We start from the raw sequence: 24880 nt of genomic DNA on the forward strand, positions 1-24880 counted from the left end.
TATGATCATTGTAATGCTTTTTTTTGCATGCCTATCCTCGTAAGTACTCTTCTAAGCTCTTCCGGAAGAATAGGTTTTGAAATGAAGTCTGTCATTCCACAATTGAGGCACTTGTCACGGTCCTCACCTGCAACATTAGCCGTGAGTGCAACGATTTCAGGTAACGAATTGACATGTCCTCCGATAATAAAGGTCTCTTTAAGTTCAATCGTTGCTGTGATACCATCTTTCCTAGGCATTTGGATATCCATGAATATAACGTCATATTTTCCTCCAGATTCTAGCATGGCATCACACTTTTCGAGAACTTCAACACCATCCTTGGCATGGTCAGCGACATAACCCAACTTCTTCAAATGCTGCAGGGCAACACGCAAGTTAATAGCATTATCTTCAGCTAGTAATATTCTGAGGGGATACGTTTCTCCCAATATAGGCGTTGAACCAGTGCCCTGCTGCTTGGGCTTCACCTGGCCAGGCTCTTGATAACTCCCTCTCAAAATTTCTTCAACTCTCGATCTTCTCATAGGCGCAAAGAGAATAGAACTGATGCCTAGCTCTTGAAGGTTGAGATGAGACACCGGTGTCCCGAATTCAGTGATGAGATGAATGTGAGTAGCCGTTCCTTTGAGCTTTTCAATGGACTTGCTGAGTTGACTTAAGTAACTGTCATGGACAAAAACAATATCGTAGCCGAGTGGCAGCTCATTGAAATCTTCCGCCTTATTAAAACTCAGAAGGTCAGCGTTAAGATAAGTAAGCTGCTTAGAAAAGGCATCTCTGCGTAAGCAATCACCAGCGACAAGCGCAACCTTCTGACGTTTAATGTCAATATGTTCCTCGATTTTGCTAACTTCGAAAGGACAGGTAAAGTAAAATGTAGTTCCAGCACCTTCAACACTTTCAAAATGGATAGATCCATTCATGATATCGACTAACTTTTTGGAGATGGCAAGACCGAGACCAGAGCCACCATGGACACGACGCGATGAACCGTCCACTTGAGAGAAGGCACCAAAGACCTTCGACTTGGAATTGGCAGGAATTCCGATACCAGTGTCCTCGACTGTAAGCTTGAGATCATATCTGTTTTCACTGATATGCTTTGATTCTAAACTTATCTTGATGTAGCCTTCCATGGTAAACTTGACGGCATTACCCACCAAATTGATGATGATCTGACGAACCCTGGTACTGTCACCAAGTACTTCAACAATATTTGGACAATTATTGTAGAAGACAATCTCGAGATTTTCGTTGCTAGTCTGCTCACTAGTTACTTGAATTGCACTTTCCACACACGAGTTCAAATCAAATGGAGCACAATCCAAGTTGAAGGAGCCATGCTCGATCTTACTGAATGCAAGGATACCGTCAATGATACTGAGAGTGACGAGAGCAGAGCTCTTAATAGTTTCCACATATTCTCTCTGAGCATCGGTCAAGGAGGTGTCCAACAAGAAGAGCGAACATGCAAAAAGCGAATTGAACGGAGTCCTGATCTCGTGAGACATGTTGGCCAAGAAACTAGCTTTCTCTGCTGTTGCATCTTCAGCAGCTTTCTTAGCAAGTTCCATCTGAGAATAAACCAAAGACTTGCTGAAAGATACAGCTGCCTGGGAACAAAGCAAGTCAATCAAGTCAATCTTTCTGGAATGGAAATGAGGAGCGCTCTGCGGAACTTCATTTGGTAAAGCATGTCTTTCCAAATAGATTGCACCAAGTACAGTCGAACTCTTTATAGGAATGCAAAGTGCAGATGAACAAGGGTTGTGAAGGTAGTAATGGTCTGAACCGAACTTTGAATCGAAAAGCGCCGGATTCTCGTCCTTATTTATCGCTTCGCCCATAAGTAAAGAATGAACGATGACGGAATAAGGAACCAAGTCCGTTCTGAATCCTAGTGGCTCATCATCAAACTTGTACAAGTTGTTCAACGTTCCAATGGCTTTGATGATTGGCTCAGTCAGATTGAGGTTGAGAACAATGGCACCATAATCAACATTCGAGAAAAGAATGGCACTTTCAAGTAAGCTGGTAACAATAGAATCAATATCCGAAGATTCTGAAATCGTCAAGCAAAGCTTGATTGCTTTTGTAAGCTCAGATTGTGTAGGTAAGTCGTTCGTAGAACCTCTGAGCATCAAGTTGGGCTCCTGGTTACCATTCACACTAGCGTTACTTTCCTGCCTTGGAAGTGGTGGAGGGGCGTTGCCACGGTATTTACTTTCCGCAAAGATGTGCTGAAGCTGATCATTAAGCAGATGTGGCAATCTCTGGTTGGCTTGCGGGCCATCAGAGAAGACTGAAACTCCGGCCCAATTGAAGCTGTCAAAAGCCGAAGAGAATTCATTTTGCAACCGTGTAACTTGCCTATCGGCCTTAAGTGTTGCTGCGATAGAAAGGGCATTTTGGGCGTAATAAGTTATCCTTTTCTTACTTTCTGAGGTCTTGACTAGCCATCTAGCACATAAGTAATTTGCCAAACAGGCCTCTATCCAACGAGTAGCTTTATTTGCGGCATCTATAGCGACCTCAAAGTTATCAAGAATGGTCAAAGATGACCTATTCTTTTGGGTACAACTGTAACAAGCGGTGAGGATGGCCAATTTCGTTTCGAAGTTAGGAGGACAAACGTCGGACCATAGGTCAAACATCCTCAATATCTTTGCTGCCAATGCTAGGGATGCTGTACCAGGCATAGAATCAGCACCCAAGCATAATGAGACGCCAGCGTAAAAGTAAAACTCCAAGTGAAATATCGAAATAGGCAATCTCCTCAGGACATGATAACAACGGTCCAAAACAATTTCTGCCGCTTCTTTGTATCTTCCCTCTGAGGTAAGCCAAATAACTGCATTTGCCAAGTAGACAAATTCCAAATCTGGTCTCTGTTGAGCTGTGAGCTTGGTATACTTCTCTTTGTAGGATTTATAGCTGATATCCTCTGTCCACAAACCTAAAGCGCCCTGTGAAATCATGTTGTCATCGTCGTTTGCAAAAGTCATCAGTTGCTTGAATGTTGAAGGATGTGTTGAATTTGTCAAGAAAGACAAAAGGAAGTTTGAAGCTGTGACAAATACAGTCATGCAAGAGCCACTTGGTTTCATGAGTGAAGCATCTTGAGTGTTGAACCCTTCGGAAAACTTGACTAGCTCGGTTGTAGTATGTTTGAAGGAAGCCATCAATGTTACGAACGTCTCATAAATTTCGTTGGTAAGCTCAGTACTTGATCCCCAAAGTTGTTCACGAAGGACAAAGCCACGTCACATAATTCAATAGCTTTGGCTGTATTGTTCCTCACATTCGGCTGAACGAAGTAATTAGCAAGATGGATCAAAGGGATAGCACAGTTTGCAGTTACACCATGCGTATTCATAAGACGAATCAACTGAGACAACAACGCCATCCTTAAATGTGACATTCCTAAAATATATGTTGGCGTTATGGCGTCCAGAATCAAGTCAACAATAAATTTAAACCTTTGATTATTCGACGGCCGAAGATCCTTCATTGCTCTTATATCTGCAACTGAAAGAGGCGCTTGATTAATGAACTTATCCGCAATCTCTTCACACTTCTGAGGATCGCCAGATACTTCGACGCCAAGCGATTCAAGGCCTTTCAATATGGTTCTCATTCCCTTCCTGAAATGCTTCATATGAAACAAGCACTTAACTTTAAGGTACAAGAAGCTATTGCTATCAGAGCCATACTTCTCTTCTGCTTGCTGAATTAGGCTAGCGCATTCGGAGAAGTTTCCAATATGGAAATGCACTTGACAAATGGTAAGAAGGTTTCGAAGTTGACTTCTCCTGTCGTTGGGCGCAATAAATCTCGTCGAGTAAGAGAAAAATCTCAACGCAAGTGGAAGATTAGAAGTGGCAAGGGCATAACGGCCACCAGTGATAAAAGTTTCATAATAACTGTCCAGATCCTTGTCACTTGCATTCGGTTCCGAGAGAAGCAAATGGTAAGCGACAACCAAGTTGCTAGTGATATCAACATTAACATCGCTTGACAACTTCTTTTGATACCGTAAGCCACTCACTCTATGGTAATTATGCCATTTACCAGCAATTTCTAACTCGGTTAAAAGATGAACCTGGATAGCATCGTGATCAAAATGATACTTTGCCTTTGTTGCCATTTCCCAAATCATAGAATCACTGAAATCGAATGGAAAGTCTTCCTTACTTATGAGATGGAAAGGAATTTTATAAAAGATTCCAGATGGAACAAGAACTCTTGACTCAAGACATTCTGACAAGAGTGCACTGACTTCACTCATCGACTTGGCTGTAACAATCATTAAATCGGCAAAGCTAAAGAACCCGTTTGAGGCTATGATAGCTGCAAACTTTAAAAGTTCTCTCGAATCTTCCGTGATTGCAATATTGAGGTAATCATCTACTATATCTGCCATCGGAAGGGGGAACTGCTTTGTGTTCAAAACATCTTGCATGATGTCAAGGTTAATACCTGAGTCTGGAGCTCGCAAATGAAGGGTCCTCATGAGATAGTTATAGCGAAGAAAGATTCCATCGGTAGCCTTATACAATGTAGTCACAAAATTACCTTCCTCAGTTGGAAGTGAACGACCTGGCCCGAAATTGTTATCTCCGATAAACTCAGCATAATGAGCTTCAGACGGCGCTTCCAAAGCGAACTCGCTTAGCTTGCACAGTGGAAGGTCAAGCAGCTGTATCAAGTCATCGTAATGAATAATTGGCTCATCCCTCTGTGAAGAAGGTTCACCAGTGCGGTATCCACAAACCACCTTGATATTGAGAGGATCCTCATTCAAGGTACAGAAACTGGAAACCTCTTTTAAGAAAAACACTTCCTCTAGGTTAGCCCATTGAATATCATCAAGTATGAGAGTAACGCCGTTGGGTCCAACCAAAGACCAAACACGTTTGATGATATACTTGAGTTTCATCTCTATATTCAATGAGTGCTGATCAAAGCCAGGCAAATTTCCTAGCCTAGGGTTGCTATCATCCAGTACACGTTCACTTGTGTCAGTCTCGGTCCCAACGTCAAGCAAGCTGTCACTTTCCAGTTGGGCGGGACGATAGTTTCTGATACTCTGATATCTTGGTCCTAAGAGTATCTTCAACTCTGGAATGGCTGAATAAAGGATACTTAAGTCAGTATCAATTTCGGAAGTGAATTTGTGTCTCCATTCAGCAATATTCTCCTTCGAAGATGCTAAAATTTGTCTCACAATACTTTGAATAGCCGATATTCCTGATTTGTAAGGTGTCACGTTGATATCAGCGCAGTTATATGACCAAGAAATGCAGAAATTGTAATTCGAGACGGCAACGTTTTTGAGTTCTTGAAGTAAAGTAGACTTTCCAACACCAGTATCACCTTTCATGACGATAAAATGAATACCCTCATGTTTCTCCTTGAACGCTTTGAAAACTTGTTCACGCCAAGGCGTCTCTTTCAACTTAGCAATAGTGCTATGAAGTAAGGGAATAGCATTGCGATCCTTGTGTAACTCCACATTATCGTAAATGAGTGGTAGCTCCAGGTCATCCTCGCCACGCTCCATGTTATGCAACCTTAAGTAATCATTCCTGACTTCCTTCAAATCACTGATCAAGGCATGAGCATTGTTGTATCTATCCGCGGGGTCTTTCTCCAAGCATTTCATGATAATATCGTTCAAGTCTTCACTAATCCAACCCTGGCCCAAGATCAGAGGCGGGATAGCCCTTTGAGAAATATGCATTTTTCTGATCCTAACTGGGTTATCTGATTGAAACGGTTGGCATCCCACAATCAATTCGTAAAGCACAATACCTGCGGAGTAAAAATCAGTTCTATAGTCGACCAAACAAGTCGTCTCGCCAGAATTCTCTGGAGACATGTAAGGCAAAAAGTCTGGAATGTCAGCAATATTGCTTTTCCTATAACTAGAAGTCGAATCTTCGACGCAAATAGAGAAAGCAAAATCCCATCCTGTCAAAACAACTGTGTGTTCCTTGGGATCCAAATGACCCGGCAAGTTAGCAGCTCTCAAGATAGAGTTGCTTGTGATAGCATTATGGACGATACCCAACTCGTGACACACAGCCAACGTTGTAGCCACAGAGATCATATCAGTCAAGATACTGATGATGGAAATTCTATCCTTAGGTTGCTGGCTGACTCTGTTTGCCAAGTCGTCAAAGACACCGGTACCTAAGTTTCTCGTGATATTACGGTTCAGGGACTTCTCACCAATAGACATTTCCGAAATCATTGAACGTATGCTGCAGTTAAGGGAGCTATTATCGCTGTTAGTCTTCTCGATAGGTTTATCTGCGTGAAATTCCTTAATCGTTTTGTAGTCATAGTTAGGGTAGACAAACCCGATACGGCGCTGGTGCACATCATCGCTGTTCAGGTGGACGTTGAATACCTCTAGCGGGTATAAGACACCCGGTAGGCCTTTTGGTAGGGTAATTGGAGTACGTAAGTTCTCGCGAGATTCATCGCTTAGTAAGTTAAACCTTCCAAGAGGCACATATTTGTTGGCTGCAAGGTGGTTACACCAGGGTCTATGATGAAGTGGCGGGTTTGAGCATGAAGTAAGGTACCATTCGTTCAAAAAGCGAGCAACAGGAACCGATTCCACAAAATTAGGCGAAAGACGAATGATATACAGCGCATCGTTAGAATCATCAGTAGCATAAAAGAATAACAGTGTTGAGCTAGGCAGCGAAAGTTGGGAAGTCAAAGTATAGCCAGGGACGATATTTGGCGTTACCTGGAGATAATCAGCGGTTCTATCTTCCTGTGGCAGCCTCAGGCCTCTGTTGGTCAAATATTCGGACTGACCCTTCGTGTAGTTGATATCATTAACATAAGTTCTATAGGCAAGCATTTGCTCCTTGGTAACAAGGCGCTTTCTCTTGGGATGCTCTGAAGTAGGCAGCGGGAAGTAATCTTTAGCAGTGTTGGACGAGGTAACCGTGCCCAGGAAGTTTGTAGAAAGCTTCCCCATGGAGTCAGTCTGAGCAGAGCCACGAAAATCCCTAGACCACGAGTCCCTATGGACCGAGTTTGCCGTCGAAGAGTTCGAGGAAAGCCTGGAATGGGAGTATTCGCTAGGCGTTTGAACCACATCGTTCAGAGATGTATGGTAGCTCAGGCCGTAAGAGCCTTCCGAACGAACAGACATAGAGACGGTAGTGGGATCAAACTAGTAGGGAAAGGAAAGTAGTACGAATGGGAAAACGTTAATTTCCCGAAGCGATGCTGCATGATAAGAAAGGTCCCAGGCGGTTTTTGTTCCATGTAACAAGAATCCAGAAACCAAGATGCATGTCGGCTGGCTTGGGAGATTACCTGTGCAATATGGGGCGCTGCGAGACCGTTATGTCACAATGATTGCAGCAACCCAACGAAAAAGACAAGGGCTTCTAAACGTCAGTATGAAAATGAAAAAGAAAGCCTATCCCATGGACCTTTAACGCCAATTGTTGCCATCGAAACGTAGCCAAAAGAAACTTGGGTTTCTCCTCCAGTGTCTTGTCTGGGCTGGTGCGTATAACCATGCGGGACCAGTTTTGGCGCCTCGCCTCAGCAACCTAGCCATGGCGATGGTTTTTTTGTTTCCTGTAGACCCTAACATTACAGAGGGTGAAGCCTAAAATCCTTTATTTTCACTTTTTATGTTTATATATTTTAGGTTATCCTTCTTCCCTTGCATCCGCTTAAGCTATCCCCTGGGGCCTTATTTTTTGCACCCATTTCGCATACCCTGGTTGCTGCCAGGCCTCGGTGCGCCCCACGAGACCCTCTTTGGGCCTGGAGCCCATGCATTACCGCTAATGGCACCTTGGGTTGCTACTCGCCTTTTGCACTCTTTTTCTTCCCCTACCAGCCCCAGCAGTTGTAGCAGTAGCAAGTGTCCATGGAATCATGTCAAGATGTGTGTCTTTCTTTTTTGTCGCCTAGACCATACAGCTTAGGGACCCTGGGGGCCTGATAAGTGAACAATGAAAGGGGTTAAGATTCTGGTGGTGCTTCATGCTTAGGTTACGTTTTTTAGTGCTCTGTTCTGCTGCAAGGGTTAAACAGAGGGAAGGAAAAAAAAAATTGTGTAAAAAAATCTGAGACACTGAGGCTGATTATGGTAACCGGATTTCCGGTACGGTGTTTTGGAGAGGCGAGGGACGAAATTACTTGGATGCGCGAGGGAGCGTTTAGACGCTTCGCTTACTGGGCCACACAATAACTTGAATACATTGAGTACACATGGATACATATAAGGCGCTGGTGGCCAGTAGGTGGCTGCCAGTGAAGGATGAAGTGAATGCAAAAAAGTAACTACAACGCCAATACCAAATGAAAATTTTTGGTAGGTTTTTCTTTTTGGCTGCCTGGGGACCACCTAGTTTCACCATTTTTTTCCCATTTTTTCAATGTGTTGTCGATATCTTTGTACTCTTTATGATTCTGTTTCTTTTATATTTTTTCGTTTTATCTCTTTTTTTTTTTTTTTTTTTGGTCGTTTTTTCATATATTATCTCAATTCTCTCTTGCGGATCCAGTCCACGATGTACAACGTATTCTGTTCATTATAGAAGCGGGTCAGCAGCCCCAGCAAGCCCAACGCTGGCAATAGAAGAAAAGTGCCTATAAAATCGCACACTTCTTGGACTTCTTGATCACCGGAGGCTCCAATGCAGCGACAATAGCCTCGTCAAACACCGTCTTCAACCCCTTTTGCGTCAAGGCGGAACACTCAACATACTTGACAGCACGCAACTCCTTAGCCAACTTCTCACCCTGCTCAGGGGTGATGGGGCTCAACTTCTGTCTGTGCAAACGCTCTTTTATGACATTGTCATCTCTCAAATCCGTTTGTGTACCAACTATAAGGCATGGTACACCAGGACAGTGGTGGTGCACTTCTGGGAACCACTTCTCCTTCACGTTCTCAAACGATGGCGGTGTGATGACAGAGAAACACACCAAAAACACGTCTGTGGATGGGTAAGACAAGGGTCTCAATCTATCGTAATCCTCCTGACCGGCGGTATCGAAAAGACCCAAGGTGAATGGCTCGTCGCCAATCATAACCGTGACGGCGTAGTTGTCAAACACGGTGGGGATATAGTCAGCAGGGAACTTGGACGTCGTATACGAAATCAAAAGACATGTTTTACCGACGGCACCATCGCCGACAACGACACACTTTATGGTTTGCATTTTAACGGGAATATGTGGATCTGGCCTGGTGGTGGTTTGTTGTTTGAGGAAAGAAAAAAAAAAATTAAATCAACGAAGGTTGCACACAACGCACGGCTCTCGATTTGGGAAAGAAAGGAATGTGGTTTATTTTTTTAAAGTTAAGGTGAATGCGAAGTGCTGTGGCAGTAAGCGGCTCAACAGGTGATGATTGGTAAGTTTATTTGGAGATCAGGTAGCGTCGATTTCCTCGAGGAGATAAAACAGGACAGAAGAATAAAAGAAAAAAACTTTACCTCGTGAGGTGGTACTGCAGGAAATGCCCTTGGGGGGGTAGAGGGAGGCCGCCTTTTGGTCAAGAGAAAAAAAATAAAAAAAAAAAAAAAGGTTAACTATGAGCGTTTCGCGATTCGGTCCCCCCAGCGAAACAAGGAAACGGTGGATAGGGTTGGCAATTGGCAACAGCTGGGGTCACCTGGAGGGGAAGACATGAAATCCATAAGGGATCTGGCGTTTCCCTGGGCTCTTTTAGTGAGTTTTCTTTTCCATTTCTTTGGTGTTTATGGTGCTTGTTTACCATTGATTCTTGTAACCCTGGGCTTGTGGGAGCCTCTGAAAAAGGCGTGGCTTTCCGCGGCAAGGCCAGCTTTCCGTCTAATGGGGAGTGGAAAAGGAAGAAGCATTTGATAAGCAGATCTGTGAGTCCCTGTCCCCACCTTTGCACCCGATAAGCTCTGGCCTACAATTTTGCCCTGAATTACTATTAATTATTTTTTCCTTTATTATTCACGTAACTCGTAAACAGTTGCCATTACCTCTATTATAATTCGTTGGACCCGATGAATCCATTGTCCCCTTGCATAATCTCCAAATTGCTGGTGATGTCGCTCGGTAAGTTGTCGGTGTCAATGAGCTTGTTAGCAATGTGGCCCTCGGGGTCGATCATTGAGAGGTCCTTGTCAACCTCATGGTCATCAATGATCGAAGGCCCGCCACCCAAGAAATCAAGCATCATGTGCATACCTCCAGCTCCACCAGCATACTCCTCAACATCTACGGGCAAAACTTGCGACACGCCCTCCAAAAACCATACCTTATCCTTCATTTCTGTGGTAAAACACCTCAATAATTTATAGTATGACCTCATGATTCTCATGGCCTTGATATCTCCAGTCATTAATAGGCCAAGGAAATCTTTATCCAACAATGCTGGGAAGGCAAAGATTCGCAAGATAAAATCTGCCTTGTATCTCTCCTTGTGCAATTTATTCAAGTAAGCTAATGTTACCAAGTATGGTGAATCAATCAGCACAGGGTAGAGGTCAGCAATGTCGTTATCATGACACTCAAGGTCAGCAAAGGACTTCAGTTGAAGCGATGTAAGCTGACTCTTTTCATTTATGATATCACCAAGGTCTCCAAGATCCACACTGATAAATTTATAGAATCTTGACGCCTCCGTAAGCGGCCAAACTGCAGTTAAAATAGTAGCCGCTCCCTTAACGTGAAAGATCCATGCAGATGCCGGTAGAGATTTGGGCGATGTCAGCGATGGAACAGATGCGTTAGCCAACGAGTCCATGATTAATATAAGTGCACTTGCAACCAAAGCATCGGTGTTATTGGTGTTGATGTCAAGGATAGCTTCACGCAATAGCCTAAGAGCGTCTCCTCTGTGACTAGTGACGCAATGATCCAAGCCCTTTTCGGTTTTGGATAAATGTGTAGCACTGAAAGCTAAAATAGCATGCATCAAGAAAGGGTATTGAAATGCCAACATTGGCACGTCATGGTTCCAAATATCAGTATCCGAAATGCCAGCTCCGGTGATAGTATTAGAAACCTGACTGGTATAGTGGTACATTAGTCTCAAGTCGAGCATGTTGAGAGAGCCCATACCAGTCGCCATGCTCATTGGATTAGGTAATGGCGGAGTAGAAACATTAGGTGAGATGCTCGGCAGGGTTTGAGGAGCAGGTGGCTTCTCCTGAGGTGGGACTGACTGCTGCGATGGCATCGAGGCGCCTTGGGAATTACCTAGAGGGTTTCCCATCAGGCTAGAACCAGAAGCACCCATTGCAGCTTCGAATCCAGGGAATTGACTTCCGAGACCACTTAAATCGATAGGCAATTGAGCTAAAACAGCTAACGAGCTCAAGTTGGCGATATTGCCTAAACCGCTCAAGTCACCAAGATTACTCAAATTGTTCACTAGATGGCTTAGGTTGATATTATTGAGGTTACCAGCATTAAGTAACCCAGCTCCCAAAGCTGTCGCTGCCAAAGCAGGGACCCCATTGGCATTACTTGGGAAGTTTGGAGGTGGGGTCTTGTCAGGCGTAGCTTGTTGCGTCTCAGGCGATGAAAAGGTTTGGTCATGAGAAGAAGCAGTTGAACTCGATGACACCAGGTTTCTCTCCTCAGTCTTAACCTTAATCTTCTTAGCAGGAGGTTCAGAACCTTCATGTTCGTTGCATTCTGTGTATCCACACACTAGCTTCATCCTAACGCAGTTCTTGCAAGAGGGTCTAGTCTCATCACATTTGACTCTTCTTCGTTTACACGTCAGACAGCCCATCCTGGACTTGGAATGGAACTTCCTCTTAAAGGAGTTCTTCTTACTTTGTGAGTCTCCAGACATTATGGAATTTGAGCTCGGGAGAGTTGAATCTTCGAGGAATAAGTTGAAAGTGTTATATTATGGTTAGCACAAGGCTATGCTGTCGTATAGGGTAGGTATCTCACAGAACCTGATAAATTTGAGCTTGAGGTAACAAGGAAGAAATATTTGAGTTTCCTTGGATGGTACTTGCCACCGTGATTCACTGGGCTGTGCAAGTAAGGGGAAACAAGACTAATGTGTATGGCTCGTATAGCTCGTATACTTTCTTAGTATGTGAAAATAAGACTATTTGAAGTGCGTTGCTTGCACGTGCACACCAAAAAAAAAAAAAAGTTTGTTTGGTCCCGAACGCGATTGTGGGACTGCTTTATAGGAGAAGCTTTTCAGAACCTAGCACCGCGACTTTAACAGGCAAAGAATGAGCTGAGAACAGTCAATTGTTAAAAAATAATTCGTAATCCACGTAGCTTTATATCTGGAACATAGCCTCGGGTTCTGCACGATGCCGAAAGCTGTTAGATAATAACCTTGGGCTTCTTGCTCTAGAAGGACTGCATGCACCGCGGTTGCAAAATAGAGGGTTCTTCCCGGGTGGCCCGGTCCATCTTTCATTGCCCCTTACCCCTATAGAGAAAGAATTGCACTGGAAATAATTTAGGTCATGGGTTTTGCTTTTGTGCTGTGAAAGCCAAGGGGTCTGTAAACGGATGCATTGCACCGAAACGAATTTCAGGGATTTGTCCCAATTAGGCTAGATTGACGAGAGTTAGGGACGTCAGATGCTTATGCGGCACTAATCTGATGAAATCTGCCGGAAGAAGTCGCATCAGCCGATTCCGTCGAATCCCAAATCCCAAGGACTAACACATCCGTGCCTCATCTCGTTGCCGAGAGAAACACTGAGTGTCGCTCGAATCCTGCACCCAATGGAGCCTCATCAATCAATCACAGTGCTCATTATATAGATTACCACAAGCCTTGCAATGTCAAATCCTAGACCCGCCTGGAGAGCTTGGGCTCGTGTTTATGTCACCGGTGCCATTATTATAGGAACAGGTGTGCTCCTTTATAATTACACAGTTCCCACTGATGAGGAGCTCATTGCTCGTTTCTCGCCGGAAATCAGAGCAGACTATGAGCGCAACAAGAAGTTGAGACAGCAAGAACAACAAGAGTTAATGAAAATTGTCCAGCAAACATATAAATCAAACGATCCGGTTTGGAAAGCCGGCCCGATCAAGTCTCCGTTCGAAAAAGATGGCCGTGGCATTGATCCACATTTGGTCGACAAGACAGCTTTCTTTAAGAACGAAGAGGATGAAAAAAGAAAGCTCGAAGTCGAGAAGGCTAGCGCCGAGCTCGAGGAAACTAAGCATTTGATGGAACAGTCCAAGAAGAGCTGGTGGAAGTTCTGGTAATGGGATGGTACTTGCATAGGACAAATAGCATGGATGTAAATAGAAACAAGTCACGATTAACGTTAACATGCCCTTAACTATCGGTATGACTTTACCAATACTCTTTGGCATAACTTGTAGTGGTGCTTCCAAACTCAAGCCTGCTTTATGTTCATGGAGCAAGCCTAAGCACGTCTCCAACCAAAACCGTTCTCTAAGGATAGCCAACGCAGTCCCGAGCTTCCTCCATTCACGCCTGTAACCTTTTGGCTGTTGGCATCATCCACAGCAGCAACAATTCGCAGAATGTTGGTATCTATCACCATGCCTCCTTGAACGATCTCTTCAAGCACGGTCTGGAGAACTTGCCAGCCAAATACCAAGTCAAGTTCACAGACATTAGGAAAGCATTTATCTAAGCATTCAACAAACACCTGAATTAAATCGAGGATGCCTAGCTCTGATTCTTGATCGTCCACAATGAACACAAAGTACAAGGTAGCATAGTGTCTGTAGATGACTTTGATGTCATCCAAACCCTCAAGAAGTCTTGGAGGTGTAATAAATGAGCATTCCTGAGACGTTCTCTTCGATATTAGCAGGTGAACTTGCAGAAGTAAGGTTCTCTGGGTCTGGACGTCCACCGCAGTATAGAACTTTATGAGACGAGGAACACCGTCGTAATTGACTGTTATTAGTATATAGCTAAGGAGCCAAAAGATTATCTGGATACATACAAATAAGGACAGAATGGATCATGGTGGTGTGCTACCTTTCGTATCTGTTTGAGATCTGACAGTTGATATGTGCGAGGCACGGGTGTTTTGCACCAAGGTGGTATACGGAACATACGACCCCACGGATATTATGCTATGTAATTTGTAAAGTTATTGGGAATAAAGTTCTTTGGTCTCCTTTTAAGAAGTCTATGTTGCTGTTCTGAAATTGGCACGGCTTTTTGACACTTCGTTTCCGATCATCACACTTTGTACGACCATCACAGTAGGTAAAAGAACGGAATGGAAGAACGGAAAGCAACTTTTCAAAACTACACGTTATCTGAAATTACCTCTCATCATTAAAACTATCTTCAATTTAGTCCGTTTCGGCTTGGGAATTCGGATTTTTATGAATTTCCTGCATGTGTTGATCTACCCATATAACACCATCAGTAGTTTTCAGTAAAGTATACCAACTAATGACTGAAACCCACGAATTACCGACCTTTAGAGATGAATTCCAGATCCCTACATTCAAGAGTCTAGGTATTACTCCTCCTAATGGGTTTACTGAAGACTCTCTGTCTGTTTACTTGGCAGGGAACTCCCTTGGCCTTATGCCTAAGGCTACCAGAAAGGCATTGGCAGATGAGCTTGATGCCTGGGCTGAGCGTGGTGTTGAAAGCCACTTCAACCATCCTGGTGAAGGAAATGGAAAGACCTCTTGGGTTGACATTGATCTTCCACTCATTCCGGCGTTGGCTAACCTCGTTGGTGCTACTCAAAAGGAAGTGGCTGCCATGGGCACTCTTACATCCAATTTGAATGCCTTGCTTGTTTCATTCTATAAGCCACTGGGTAAAAAGACCAAGATTATGTTTGAGAAGAACGCTTTCCCATCTGATTACTATGCTTTCCTTAACATGGTTAAATTGCATGGCTACGACGAGAGCCATTTGATTCAGCTAGAAGTGAAGCCAGGGAAGAACCATTTGCAATTGGATGACATACTTGAAGCTATAGAGACATATAAGGATGAAATTGCCCTCATTTGTTTCCCTGGTATTCAATACTACACTGGCCAATTCTTCAACATACCTGAAATCACCAAGGCTGGTCAGAAACATGGTATCGTTGTCGGCTGGGATTTGGCTCACGCCGTTGGTAATGTCCCCTTACAGCTTCATGATTGGAATGTTGATTTTGCCGCATGGTGCTCCTATAAATATCTCAATTCAGGCCCTGGCGGTATTGCTGGAATATTTGTGCATGAACGTCATACAAAGGACAATTCAAAGGAGCACTACCCTCCAAGACTTGCAGGTTGGTGGGGCAATAATGCTAGTGACAGGTTTAAAATGCTTGAACTGTTTGACCCCATCAACTCTGCTTTATCCTATCGCCAGTCAAACCCGCTGGTCATTGATTGTGTCGCATTGAAGTCTTCTCTCGATGTATTCGAGAAAGCCGGCGGTTTACTGGCTCTTAGAAAAATCAGTCTTCTCTTGACTGGACAGTTAGAAAAAGCTTTAAAGAGCAGCAAGTATTTCATCACAGATGACACAAATTCTACTCAATTGGGCTTTAGAATTCTCACACCAAATAACGAGACCGAGAGAGGTTGTCAGTTATCATTATTGTTTCAGCCGCATGACGAAGAACCCACAAAGAATGTGATGCAAAGAGTACACAATTATCTTCACGACCGTGGAATAATTTGCGATGAGAGACGTCCTGACGTTATACGGATTGCCCCTACTCCATTGTACAACACAACACGAGACGTGGACGCCGTCACCACCAGAATACAAGAGGCATTAGATCTAATTAATCAAGGTTAGAGTGATGGAACTACCATGAGGAATTCTATTTCAATAAAATGTTTTATTCGGATCGTTATCTAGCACAATCATAGTTCTTAATTAGGAAGCACATACTTACAAGTTCTGGGCAGCCTTGAAGTTCTTACCAGCGTAGATGGCCTTGTCACCCAACTCCTCCTCGATTCTCAAGATCTGGTTAAGCTTAGCCAATCTCTCGGATCTGGCAGGAGCACCAGTCTTAATCTGGCCAGATCTCAAACCGACAGCCAAGTCAGCAATAGTGGTGTCCTCAGACTCACCAGATCTGTGGGAGACCATCACACCCCAGTCAGCGGAGTAAGAGTCCTTGGCAGCCTGGATAGACTCGGTCAAAGAACCGATCTGGTTGACCTTCAACAACAAAGCGTTGGCGGCCTTCTTCTCAATGGCGGTCTTGATTCTCAATGGGTTGGTAACAGTCAAGTCATCACCAACAATCTGGATCTTGTCAGCAACTCTTGGGAAGAAGAGAGACCAGGACTCCCAGTCATCCTCACCGAATGGGTCCTCAATGGAGACAATTGGGTACTTCTCGATCAAAGAAACGTACAAGTCAGCCAATTGCTCACCGGACAACCACTTGGAAGCGTCAGACTCTGGGTTCTTGAAGTCCAAGTCGTACTTACCGTCCTTGTAGAATTCGGAAGAAGCAACATCCAAAGCGATGCTGACCTCACCCTTGTAACCAGCCTTCTCAATGGCATCGACAATAAGGTCCAAGGCCTCCTCGGCGGTCTGGATGTTTGGAGCGACACCACCCTCGTCACCGACGTTACCAGCAGACAAACCGTACTTCTTCTTGGTCAAGGACTTCAAGGTGTGGTAAACCTCAGAACCAATTCTCATAGCCTCAGAGAAGCTTGGGGCACCAGTTGGGACAATCATGAACTCCTGGAAAGCCAAAGAGCCACCAGCGTGGGAACCACCGTTCAAGACGTTCTGGAAAGGAACTGGCAAAACGAACTTGTCCTGCTTGGAGCCAGCGAGGTCAGCCAAGTGCTTGTACAAGGAGACACCCTTCTCAGCGGCAGCAGCCTTGGCAGCAGCCAAAGAAACACCCAAGATGGCGTTGGCACCCAACTTAGACTTGTTTGGGGTACCGTCCAAGGAGTTCAAGAACTCGTCAACCTTGGCCTGGTTGGTGATGTCCAAGTTCTCCTTGACGAAAGCTGGGGCAATGACGTTGTTGACGTTGGCAACAGCCTTGGTGACACCCTTGCCCAACCACTTGGACTTGTCGCCGTCTCTCAATTCCAAGGCCTCGTGGACACCGGTGGAGGCACCAGATGGCACAATGGCTCTGAAAAGACCCTTGTCGGTGGTCAAGTCAACCTCGACGGTTGGGTTACCTCTGGAGTCGTAGACGGAACGAGCAAAAATTTTAGTGACAGCCATGATTAATTGTAAGTGTAATGGATGGGGAAAAAGAAGAAGGATCAATTGGAGAGCGCGAAAAGCTAGAGGTATTTATACGCATCCATTCTGTGAGTAACGGTGGACCACACCTGGCCGGGTTTGCACAGGATATCACTACCTCAGGAGACCTGTCCTCAGCAAGTGCGTCGTCCAGGTGACATTCTATGCTGATAGAGGGATGTTGAGTCATTTCCATGCATACTGGGCTAATATGGATGAAAATTAGTCCAATCGATTCCTGACAACCAATTGAAGAGCATGACGGTGACAGAAATTGAAATTTCACTTTCTACAACCAAAAGACCCCGGATCCTCTGGCCTCGGGCTCGGAGTTGAGTAATGCGCGTAGGCACTCGGGAGGCCCGGGCAATAGCGGCTCGCACCCTACGGGTCAATGGACGTTACCATGTGATCCCTGATTTTTCAGTGCCCTCGTCTGGTGAGGCAGGAGGAGTACAAGTGGAATTGGGGGAATATGGTGATGAGAGATATGAGGCTGTAGCTTGACCGTTATCAACCCATGGGCTTTTTTGTCGTTGTCGACTTAGGTCGTCGTCTCGCCGGCCCAGCGGAGCGCATTTTTTTTTTTCGTTGACTTTCCATATCCTTCGACCCAGCTTACCCTGGATATACAGGTAGCGGTAAGTTGCTAAGCACAAGCGCTAGACCTCGGCCACAAAACACTATGAAACATTGGGGTAAGAGCCTGGAATCTCCGGGGCAATTGTGGCTGGCGGTGAATCATCTATACCGTTGAAGAAGCGTTGGGAGTCACAGTAGGTGCTTTGACGAGAACGTATGACATGGCCAGCGTTTTGCGCTTGATCTTAGTTCCGTGGGTGTGGAAGGAGGCAGTGAAGTAGTCGGTGATTTTTGTTTTTTTTTTTTTCTTACACTCTATTGTTCTTACATCATCTTGCTTATCAAACAAGCTGCGTATAGAACAGAAGAAACCTTGTTATGTTCATTGGCCTAGCCGTGTCTGGGACCCTCTGGCGCATAGATCTACTGGTGAAGGGTGCGTTACTGGGAAGGGAAGGACATGAAAGGGCTGTATTGTTTCAATGGAGCGTGAGTGTGGTGTTCTTGCTGACTCATTTACTCTGATTGTAGACAATTTGATTTTTTTTATTTTTATTTTACTTTCTCTTGCATTTGTATGTTCCCTATGTTCTTAGTAAATCAGTGGAGTTACCAAGTTTTGTACAAATTTCGCAGCCATTTGAGAAACTGCCTTTTGACATGGCTTTACCAGAAAAACCAGAAAACTTAAATAACACCAATAAAAATGGCAGTAGCATAATAATCAAAAAGCACCAACAACTTCCATTCCCTCCTATTTAAATATCCCTCCGTATGGATGTATAATCCAGATCCAAACAGATGCACTAAGTATGGGCCTCATGAGGAGATAGAAGAAAAAGTACTTTTCTCAGAAAATGCAAGCACCATCTCCTTCTACAGACTATTTTACTGGCAAATCAAGATACTCTTTCCAACTTCAGTATCGTTCACCTCTTCCCATGGTTGATCCATTCAAGTTGGAGATGTAGCGGTCTCCTGCACCTCTCTGCTACGTACTCGCACAGTAACAGTCAAGAGTGGCAATACCTTGAGATCTTTTGCAATCAAGCATGTTTAGAAACAACTACGATAACGATTCCGTCACCTATTCACCTACGGGTCGTCTCTTCCAGGTTGAATATGCCTTGGAAGCAATTAAACAGGGAAGTGCCGCCGTGGGAATTGCCTCTTCCACTCACGTTGTTCTAGTGGCCTTGAAGAGAAACGTCGAGGAATTGGGCAGCTATCAAAAGAAAATCATCAAGGTTGACGACCACATGGGCATTGCCTTGGCTGGTTTGGCCCCAGATGCCCGTGTTTTGTCCAATTACTTGAGAAAGCTTGCGATGAACTCCAAACTCGTTTTCAACAGACCTTTGCCCACATCTAAAGCAGTTTTGCTGATTGCCGACAAGGCTCAGGAAAACACACAGCTGTACGGCTCCAGACCTTACGGTGTAGGTTTGCTTGTTGCCGGATGGGATGAGACTGGTGCTCACTTATATGAATTTCAGCCATCTGGGTCCGTGTTGGAGTACTTTGGCACAGCTATTGGTGCCCGCTCCCAGGCCGCCAGAACATATTTGGAACGTAACTTGGAGACTATACGCTCTTGCGATCAAATTGAAGACCTCATTGTCCATGGTTTGAGTGCCTTGAGAGATACTTTATCTCAGGATATGGAATTGACCATTCGCAACACCACTGTCAGTGTGGTTGGTAAAGATAAGTCTTTCACGGTTTATGACGACGAGGATGTTCAACAATGGTTGAGTAAACTCGATTCCACATCTAACACGAGGAATAACGAGGATGACGACAATGATGACAACGCCGAGGCTGGTGAAACAAATGAGGCTGCCACTGAGGGCGAGAGCGCTCCTGCTGCTGAAGGTGAAAACGAAGACGCACCTGCTGCTGAGGAAGATAGAATGGATACTGATTGAGTGCATCATATTTACAAGTAATATACAAACGGAAAGTAAACCTATCGATCAATCAATTGTCTTCTGACTTTGACTTTTCCTTCTGAAGCTGCTGTTGCCTGACTGCAACTTTCTGTACAGCTGCCATAGTCACTTGTTGCATTGTATTGACCTCTTCAGTCATCTTTGCAACATCATGCAAGATGCCCTTTTCTCTGACATCGTTAACCTTATCTTTCAATGAAGTTAAAATCTCGTTGATGGCCTTTGTATCCTCTTCGTCCATCAACTTACCGAACTGAGTTACGGCATTCTCAGCGTCAGTGCAGAGGATATCAACACGAGTAGCATTTTCAACATGTTGCTTGTATTCAGCATCCTTTTTGGCGTTATCCGCACTTTGCTTCAATACTTCCTTGATCTCTTCTTCTGACATGCTAGTTTGTCCGGTCACCTGGATACTTACCTTGTTAGGCTTGCCATAGTGGGGCGAGTCTTCTGGGTATGGTGTCTTATCTGCAGCAGAGACATTAATAATACCATCAGCATCAATCTCGAACGAGACGACAATCTGTGGAGTACCCTTCGGACCTGAAGGAATGTTGGCAAGTTTGAAATTACCAATTAATTTGTTGTCTTTCACCAAGGGTCTCTCACCTTGGAAGACTCTGACTTCCACTCCTGTCTGACCGTCAACTGCAGTGGAGAAGGCTTGCTCCTTCTTTAATGGCACAGCGGAATTTCTTGGAATGAGTGGACTGAAAATTCCTCCATATGTTTCAATACCTAACGTCAAAGGCGTCACATCCAATAATACAACATTCTTTATCTGACCAGAAAGAACAGCACCCTGAATGGCAGCGCCAAGAGCAACAGCCTCATCTGGATTAACTGCTGTGTTAGGGGCCTTCTTAAACAAATCCTCCACTACTTTTCGAATCTTAGGCATTCTTGTCATTCCGCCAACCAAGATAACTTCGTCAATGTCCTTTGCCGTCAACTCGGCATCACGGAGGCACCTTTTGACAGGATCAATGGTTTTATTAATAAATGGCATACTCATTTCATCAAGCTCATCTTCAGTCAACTTGAAATTGATGTGTTTGTCTTTTGTGATGAAAGGTATGTTGATTTCGGTCTCCTTTACGTGGGATAATTCAATCTTGCACTTCTCTGCCGCCTCCCTGATTCTCTGGACTGCCATTCGATCACTCAGAAGATCAATTCCGTGCTCCTTCTTGAACTCGTCCATGATATAGTTAAGAAGCATAAGATCGACGTCTTCTCCTCCTAAATGCGTGTTACCATTAGTGGCCCTTACCTCGAAAACCTTGTCCTCAATGTCTAAAATAGACACATCGAATGTTCCGCCACCAAAATCAAACACAGCAACAACGCCATCCGGCTTCTTTTGATCAATACCGTATGCTAAGGCTGCGGCAGTGGGTTCATTAATAACTCTCAAAACTTCAAGACCAGCCAATTGACCAGCACTTTTGGTAGCTTGTCTCTGTGAGTCATTAAAGTAGGCAGGAACAGTCACCACGGCATGTTTCACTTCATCTGGAAGATGCGACTCGGCAATATGTTTCATTTTCTGGAGCACAACAGAACCAATCTGTGATGGGGAGAATTGGCGACCATCGCTAGTCTCTAACCAAGCATCGCCGTTTTCATGCTTTGAAATCTTAAACAGCGTATTCTTGATATCCTTCTGTACTTCTTCGTCTTCAAACTTGCGGCCAATGAGTCTTTTGGTTGCGAAAAATGTGTTTCGAGGGTTCACCAAAGCTTGTCTTTTGGCAGGAAGACCAACCAAGGTTTCCTTGTCATTAAATGCCACAATTGAAGGTGTTGTTCTCCCTCCTTCTTCATTTTCAAGAATCCGTGCTTCTTTACCTTCAACTAGTGCTACCGCAGAATTGGTTGTTCCGAGATCGATTCCAATAACATTATGAGCTAGACGTGCTTGATTGAAGGATGATTTATATCCGTTTCTTAAACCGTGATGTAGTAGCTTGGAAACACCAAATCTTCTTGCAAACATGATGGTATAATCAGGGTATAATTGGATGTGAAAGAAGTGGTGGGTTGCCCCATATATATAATTGCGGCCTTTTATGGCAATGTTAGATGAAGGGTGCACGACTGTAGGTAAGAAAGACTATGTAACGGACATAGCTGGGTTTATAGTAAAGAGTGGTTCGTAGTGTATTGAGATAACTAGTTAAGGAAAGAAGGATGGGAGATGCCATCCTTATATAGTGAAGACATTGGATGGCAAGCAAGTAAGAGGGTCATCATCATAGCAACTATAGGAATCTGGGCAACAGGATATCATCATGCCTGCATATAGAGCATGTATTCCAACACCCGTTCTTAGCCTGTGGCCTAAGATTCATTTGAGTTCGGGTAGATATGGCCTGTATCAGTGGAGCGTCCTTATCAAAAGTAGTCTGTAAATGTTCGTATAGTTGTTGTTAAGGATTTGGGACATTCGAAGGACCACTTAAATGATTGTCCATGACACTGAATTTTGAGCCCAAAGCTTCGTGAAGGGCGTAACTGTCTGATGATGAATGACAGTTCTGATTCCTTTGATTCTTCGACGATTATTTAAGTCACATATTGATCGTTCGTTCGAAAATTGACTTCTTTCCTCTTGGAACCGTCTGTCCTCTTGGGACCGGTTGTCCTCTTACTTTCGCTTTTCCACTGGGATAGAGTTTGTTACTCTATATCCCACAGGCACATCAACGAGAACCTAGACATGTTTGTGAGTGTTGCAACCGTATGGTCGGGACGCTCATGGTGCTCAAGACATTACATCTGGGTAGAGACACCTCATGACAAACTGGTTGTTATCTCTCGTTGTAGTACCACAGCAGAGTATTTATTTTATCTTCTCTGCTTTGTCCAAGGTTGTCGCGGATTTATTGTAGCTCGGCGGTAGGGTGAATTCCCTTTATCTTTGTTGCGCAAGAGATGTAGCTAGGTTAACAAGTATCTGGCTTCTTCAGATAGTTCTTTGATGAAATCTTCCGTAGGACCCGTCCTTCTATATTTGCAATTGTCCCAGGTAACCTGCTGTTTTCTTCCTGACTTCTTGTCTCGCAACTTGCTCATGTTCCGTCATAGCCGCCTTTAACAAATAATCTCTGAGTACATTTCTATGTTGTGTCTTCAACGCGACTGGCCTTGTTCACTAGTAATCCACTCTTTAAGACAGGTCTCCTTCTTATGGGAGTAAAGCCTATTTGATCAGCCCAAGGTTGCATGCGTAGTCCATTTAGTGTGTCATTAGGGGAAGTCTCTGTTCAAGGTTTCGTGGTTTAGTTCCTTTGGGATTAGTGAAATCAGGTCCAGCTAACTTTATCAGTTCAAAGTTCGACATCGTTTTGTTTAAGCATCCATGTTAGTTGTTAAGGACCAACGTTTAATTTAGCTGTTTCGAACTGTATTGCTGGCTGTTGAGTTCCTTGGTTGAGAACCTGATTGACTGTTGTGCCTGCTCTCACTATCCCCTTTTTCTTTCTATGGCGAGTGTGCTTGTCCTGCTATCCGTTAGGTTTCATGCTCGAAGTATAACTGGGGGAACTTTGGTGACTCCCTAACTCTCCAGTTCAACCTATTAGATATTGCGGATGTGTTTGAAGTCTTTTGGTGAACTTAAACCCGTTCTTAACATGCTTTCCTTTCCTATGATCATCACTTCAAGTGTGCAATCCTTCTTTGGTTCTGATTAGTAGTGATATTCTTGTTATGTTGTTTTGGTTCCTCTTATTAGGGTTGACTTAAATAGCTGCATGGAAATCAATGGTAAATTGGCGACCTTCGGGGAGGTATCTCCCTCATATAGATCTGAAAGTGAGAACAACACATGAATTCCCCCTTTCGCCAATTTGGCACCATGCGCTTTGAATAGTAGTCTTCTTGTCTAAAACCGTTCTGAACTCACCGACGATGCATACGCTGTCCTGCTAGCCGGGACAGTACTCGGAGCTGTGTTGACTTCGTCTCTCGAGCCTGCCCTCTAGGCTTGTACTCTCCTAAACCGGCCAAGATTCATGGAGGTCCCCACTCTCACTACTTCAATGTCTTTTTGCATTGTGACTTCCCTGGTATCCATTCCACCCTGTCAGAGGAAGATTTAATACCAGCCGCCAGAGAAACATCCTCCTTAACTTTCCGGGGTAAGGAGGTCAAAAAAATTCTGGACGAAGTCAGTGGGATGGCTTGCTTAGGACTCTAAGAACGTCTTCCTAGAATTGTGCGTAGGCGTTGGTGATTCTGTCAACTGGAACTGGACTGTAAAGAGTCAAAATGTTGACTCCACTTGACGCAGTTTCTGCGTTCGCTGTTTCGCTGTTAGTAGCATTCTAACACATCTCCAAGATGTGGTTAGTGGTGGAACCTGGTATAATGTGCTTTGCTTAGCTTCATATACTTATTACTGACGGGCTTTAAGTGTCAATAATAATCCACCTATTATCTAAAGGGACGATCGACGGAGAGACCTGTTCTCCTTTGGTCATATTTTGCTTTCAAATCTTTCGCAAGTCAATTATTAAGATAACGAATAAATGGCTTACCTTTTAACGATAGTGGGTCTCTATTGTAGACTCTCTTCTATCGAGCGAGAATGATTGAGGAGTACCTGACCTGGTAGCCATATAGTCCAGCGGCGCTTATTAGAGTACGCTCTTTCTGGATAGGAAACACGAGCTTAAGCGGATTTTCTTTCTTCGCTTTTCTTATGATGTTGGCGAGTTAGAGCGAGGGTTGGTTTGTCAATAATGAGACATAATGGAGCGCCAATTATGGTCTGAGGTACCAAAGTAAGGTCACCTTACCATACATTCCTGGTTTCTAATGAGAATAACGAAGTGCCAGTCATTATCTACCTGTATCGTGGTACATTTGCCGGTCAATGATAATGTAATTTCTTTACCCTTGTCGCTTTAACCTTCAGTGAGCTCGTGTCTCATGGATGTCGAAAATGCAGCGATCCCCCTTTGGCATCAAGTGGGGTTTCTGTCCAAGCTGCTTGTGGAAACCTCAACTTCTAGCTCACATTTCAATGATGTTATTTCAATGATGTTCTTGCTCCAGAACTGGATGGCGCTTCAGAGCTGTTTAGTCTCGTTGCTTGGCATAAGTATACTCTTGTTCATTCATA

The 24880-nt window shown here is 44.2% G+C and overlaps 9 protein-coding genes across 9 annotated transcripts; 3 read left to right on the forward strand and 6 right to left on the reverse strand. All coding sequences in view use genetic code 12, as the record gives it.

The window, feature by feature from the left end:
• Window positions 1-5: 5 nt before the first annotated feature.
• CHK1 (Chk1p) lies at window positions 6-7180 on the reverse strand (the record flags this gene model as incomplete). The annotated part of the gene is made up of 2 exons (XM_025484022.1): window positions 6-3151; window positions 3199-7180. 2 exons carry the CDS (start codon window positions 7178-7180, stop codon window positions 6-8), a joined length of 7128 nt encoding a protein of 2375 aa, XP_025342237.1.
• A 1347-nt stretch (window positions 7181-8527) lies between these two features.
• CDC42 (Rho family GTPase) lies at window positions 8528-9216 on the reverse strand (the record flags this gene model as incomplete). The annotated part of the gene is made up of 2 exons (XM_025484023.1): window positions 8528-8619; window positions 8655-9216. 2 exons carry the CDS (start codon window positions 9214-9216, stop codon window positions 8528-8530), a joined length of 654 nt encoding a protein of 217 aa, XP_025342238.1.
• A 799-nt stretch (window positions 9217-10015) lies between these two features.
• On the reverse strand, window positions 10016-11836 carry UPC2 (Upc2p; the record flags this gene model as incomplete). The annotated part of the gene is made up of 1 exon (XM_025484024.1): window positions 10016-11836. The coding sequence occupies one exon, from the start codon at window positions 11834-11836 to the stop codon at window positions 10016-10018; it is 1821 nt and encodes a 606-aa protein (XP_025342239.1).
• A 965-nt stretch (window positions 11837-12801) lies between these two features.
• Window positions 12802-13236, forward strand: CXQ85_000272 (uncharacterized protein; the record flags this gene model as incomplete). The annotated part of the gene is made up of 1 exon (XM_025484025.1): window positions 12802-13236. The coding sequence occupies one exon, from the start codon at window positions 12802-12804 to the stop codon at window positions 13234-13236; it is 435 nt and encodes a 144-aa protein (XP_025342240.1).
• A 164-nt stretch (window positions 13237-13400) lies between these two features.
• APS3 (Aps3p) lies at window positions 13401-13974 on the reverse strand (the record flags this gene model as incomplete). Its single annotated transcript, XM_025484026.1, has 2 exons — window positions 13401-13903; window positions 13953-13974. The coding sequence occupies 2 exons, from the start codon at window positions 13972-13974 to the stop codon at window positions 13401-13403; spliced, it is 525 nt and encodes a 174-aa protein (XP_025342241.1).
• Window positions 13975-14413: 439 nt separating this feature from the next.
• CXQ85_000274 (kynureninase) lies at window positions 14414-15775 on the forward strand (the record flags this gene model as incomplete). The annotated part of the gene is made up of 1 exon (XM_025484027.1): window positions 14414-15775. The coding sequence occupies one exon, from the start codon at window positions 14414-14416 to the stop codon at window positions 15773-15775; it is 1362 nt and encodes a 453-aa protein (XP_025342242.1).
• A 96-nt stretch (window positions 15776-15871) lies between these two features.
• ENO1 (phosphopyruvate hydratase) lies at window positions 15872-17191 on the reverse strand (the record flags this gene model as incomplete). The annotated part of the gene is made up of 1 exon (XM_025484028.1): window positions 15872-17191. The coding sequence occupies one exon, from the start codon at window positions 17189-17191 to the stop codon at window positions 15872-15874; it is 1320 nt and encodes a 439-aa protein (XP_025342243.1).
• A 1655-nt stretch (window positions 17192-18846) lies between these two features.
• Window positions 18847-19722, forward strand: PRE5 (proteasome core particle subunit alpha 6; the record flags this gene model as incomplete). The annotated part of the gene is made up of 1 exon (XM_025484029.1): window positions 18847-19722. One exon carries the CDS (start codon window positions 18847-18849, stop codon window positions 19720-19722), a length of 876 nt encoding a protein of 291 aa, XP_025342244.1.
• A 52-nt stretch (window positions 19723-19774) lies between these two features.
• On the reverse strand, window positions 19775-21748 carry CXQ85_000277 (Hsp70 family ATPase; the record flags this gene model as incomplete). The annotated part of the gene is made up of 1 exon (XM_025484030.1): window positions 19775-21748. The coding sequence occupies one exon, from the start codon at window positions 21746-21748 to the stop codon at window positions 19775-19777; it is 1974 nt and encodes a 657-aa protein (XP_025342245.1).
• Between the last annotated feature and the right edge of the window lie 3132 nt (window positions 21749-24880).

The sequence above is a fragment of the Candidozyma haemuli genome, assembly GCF_002926055.2.
Source record: "Candidozyma haemuli strain B11899 chromosome Unknown A_2014730914, whole genome shotgun sequence".
NCBI classification, from domain to species: domain Eukaryota; kingdom Fungi; phylum Ascomycota; class Pichiomycetes; order Serinales; family Metschnikowiaceae; genus Candidozyma; species Candidozyma haemuli.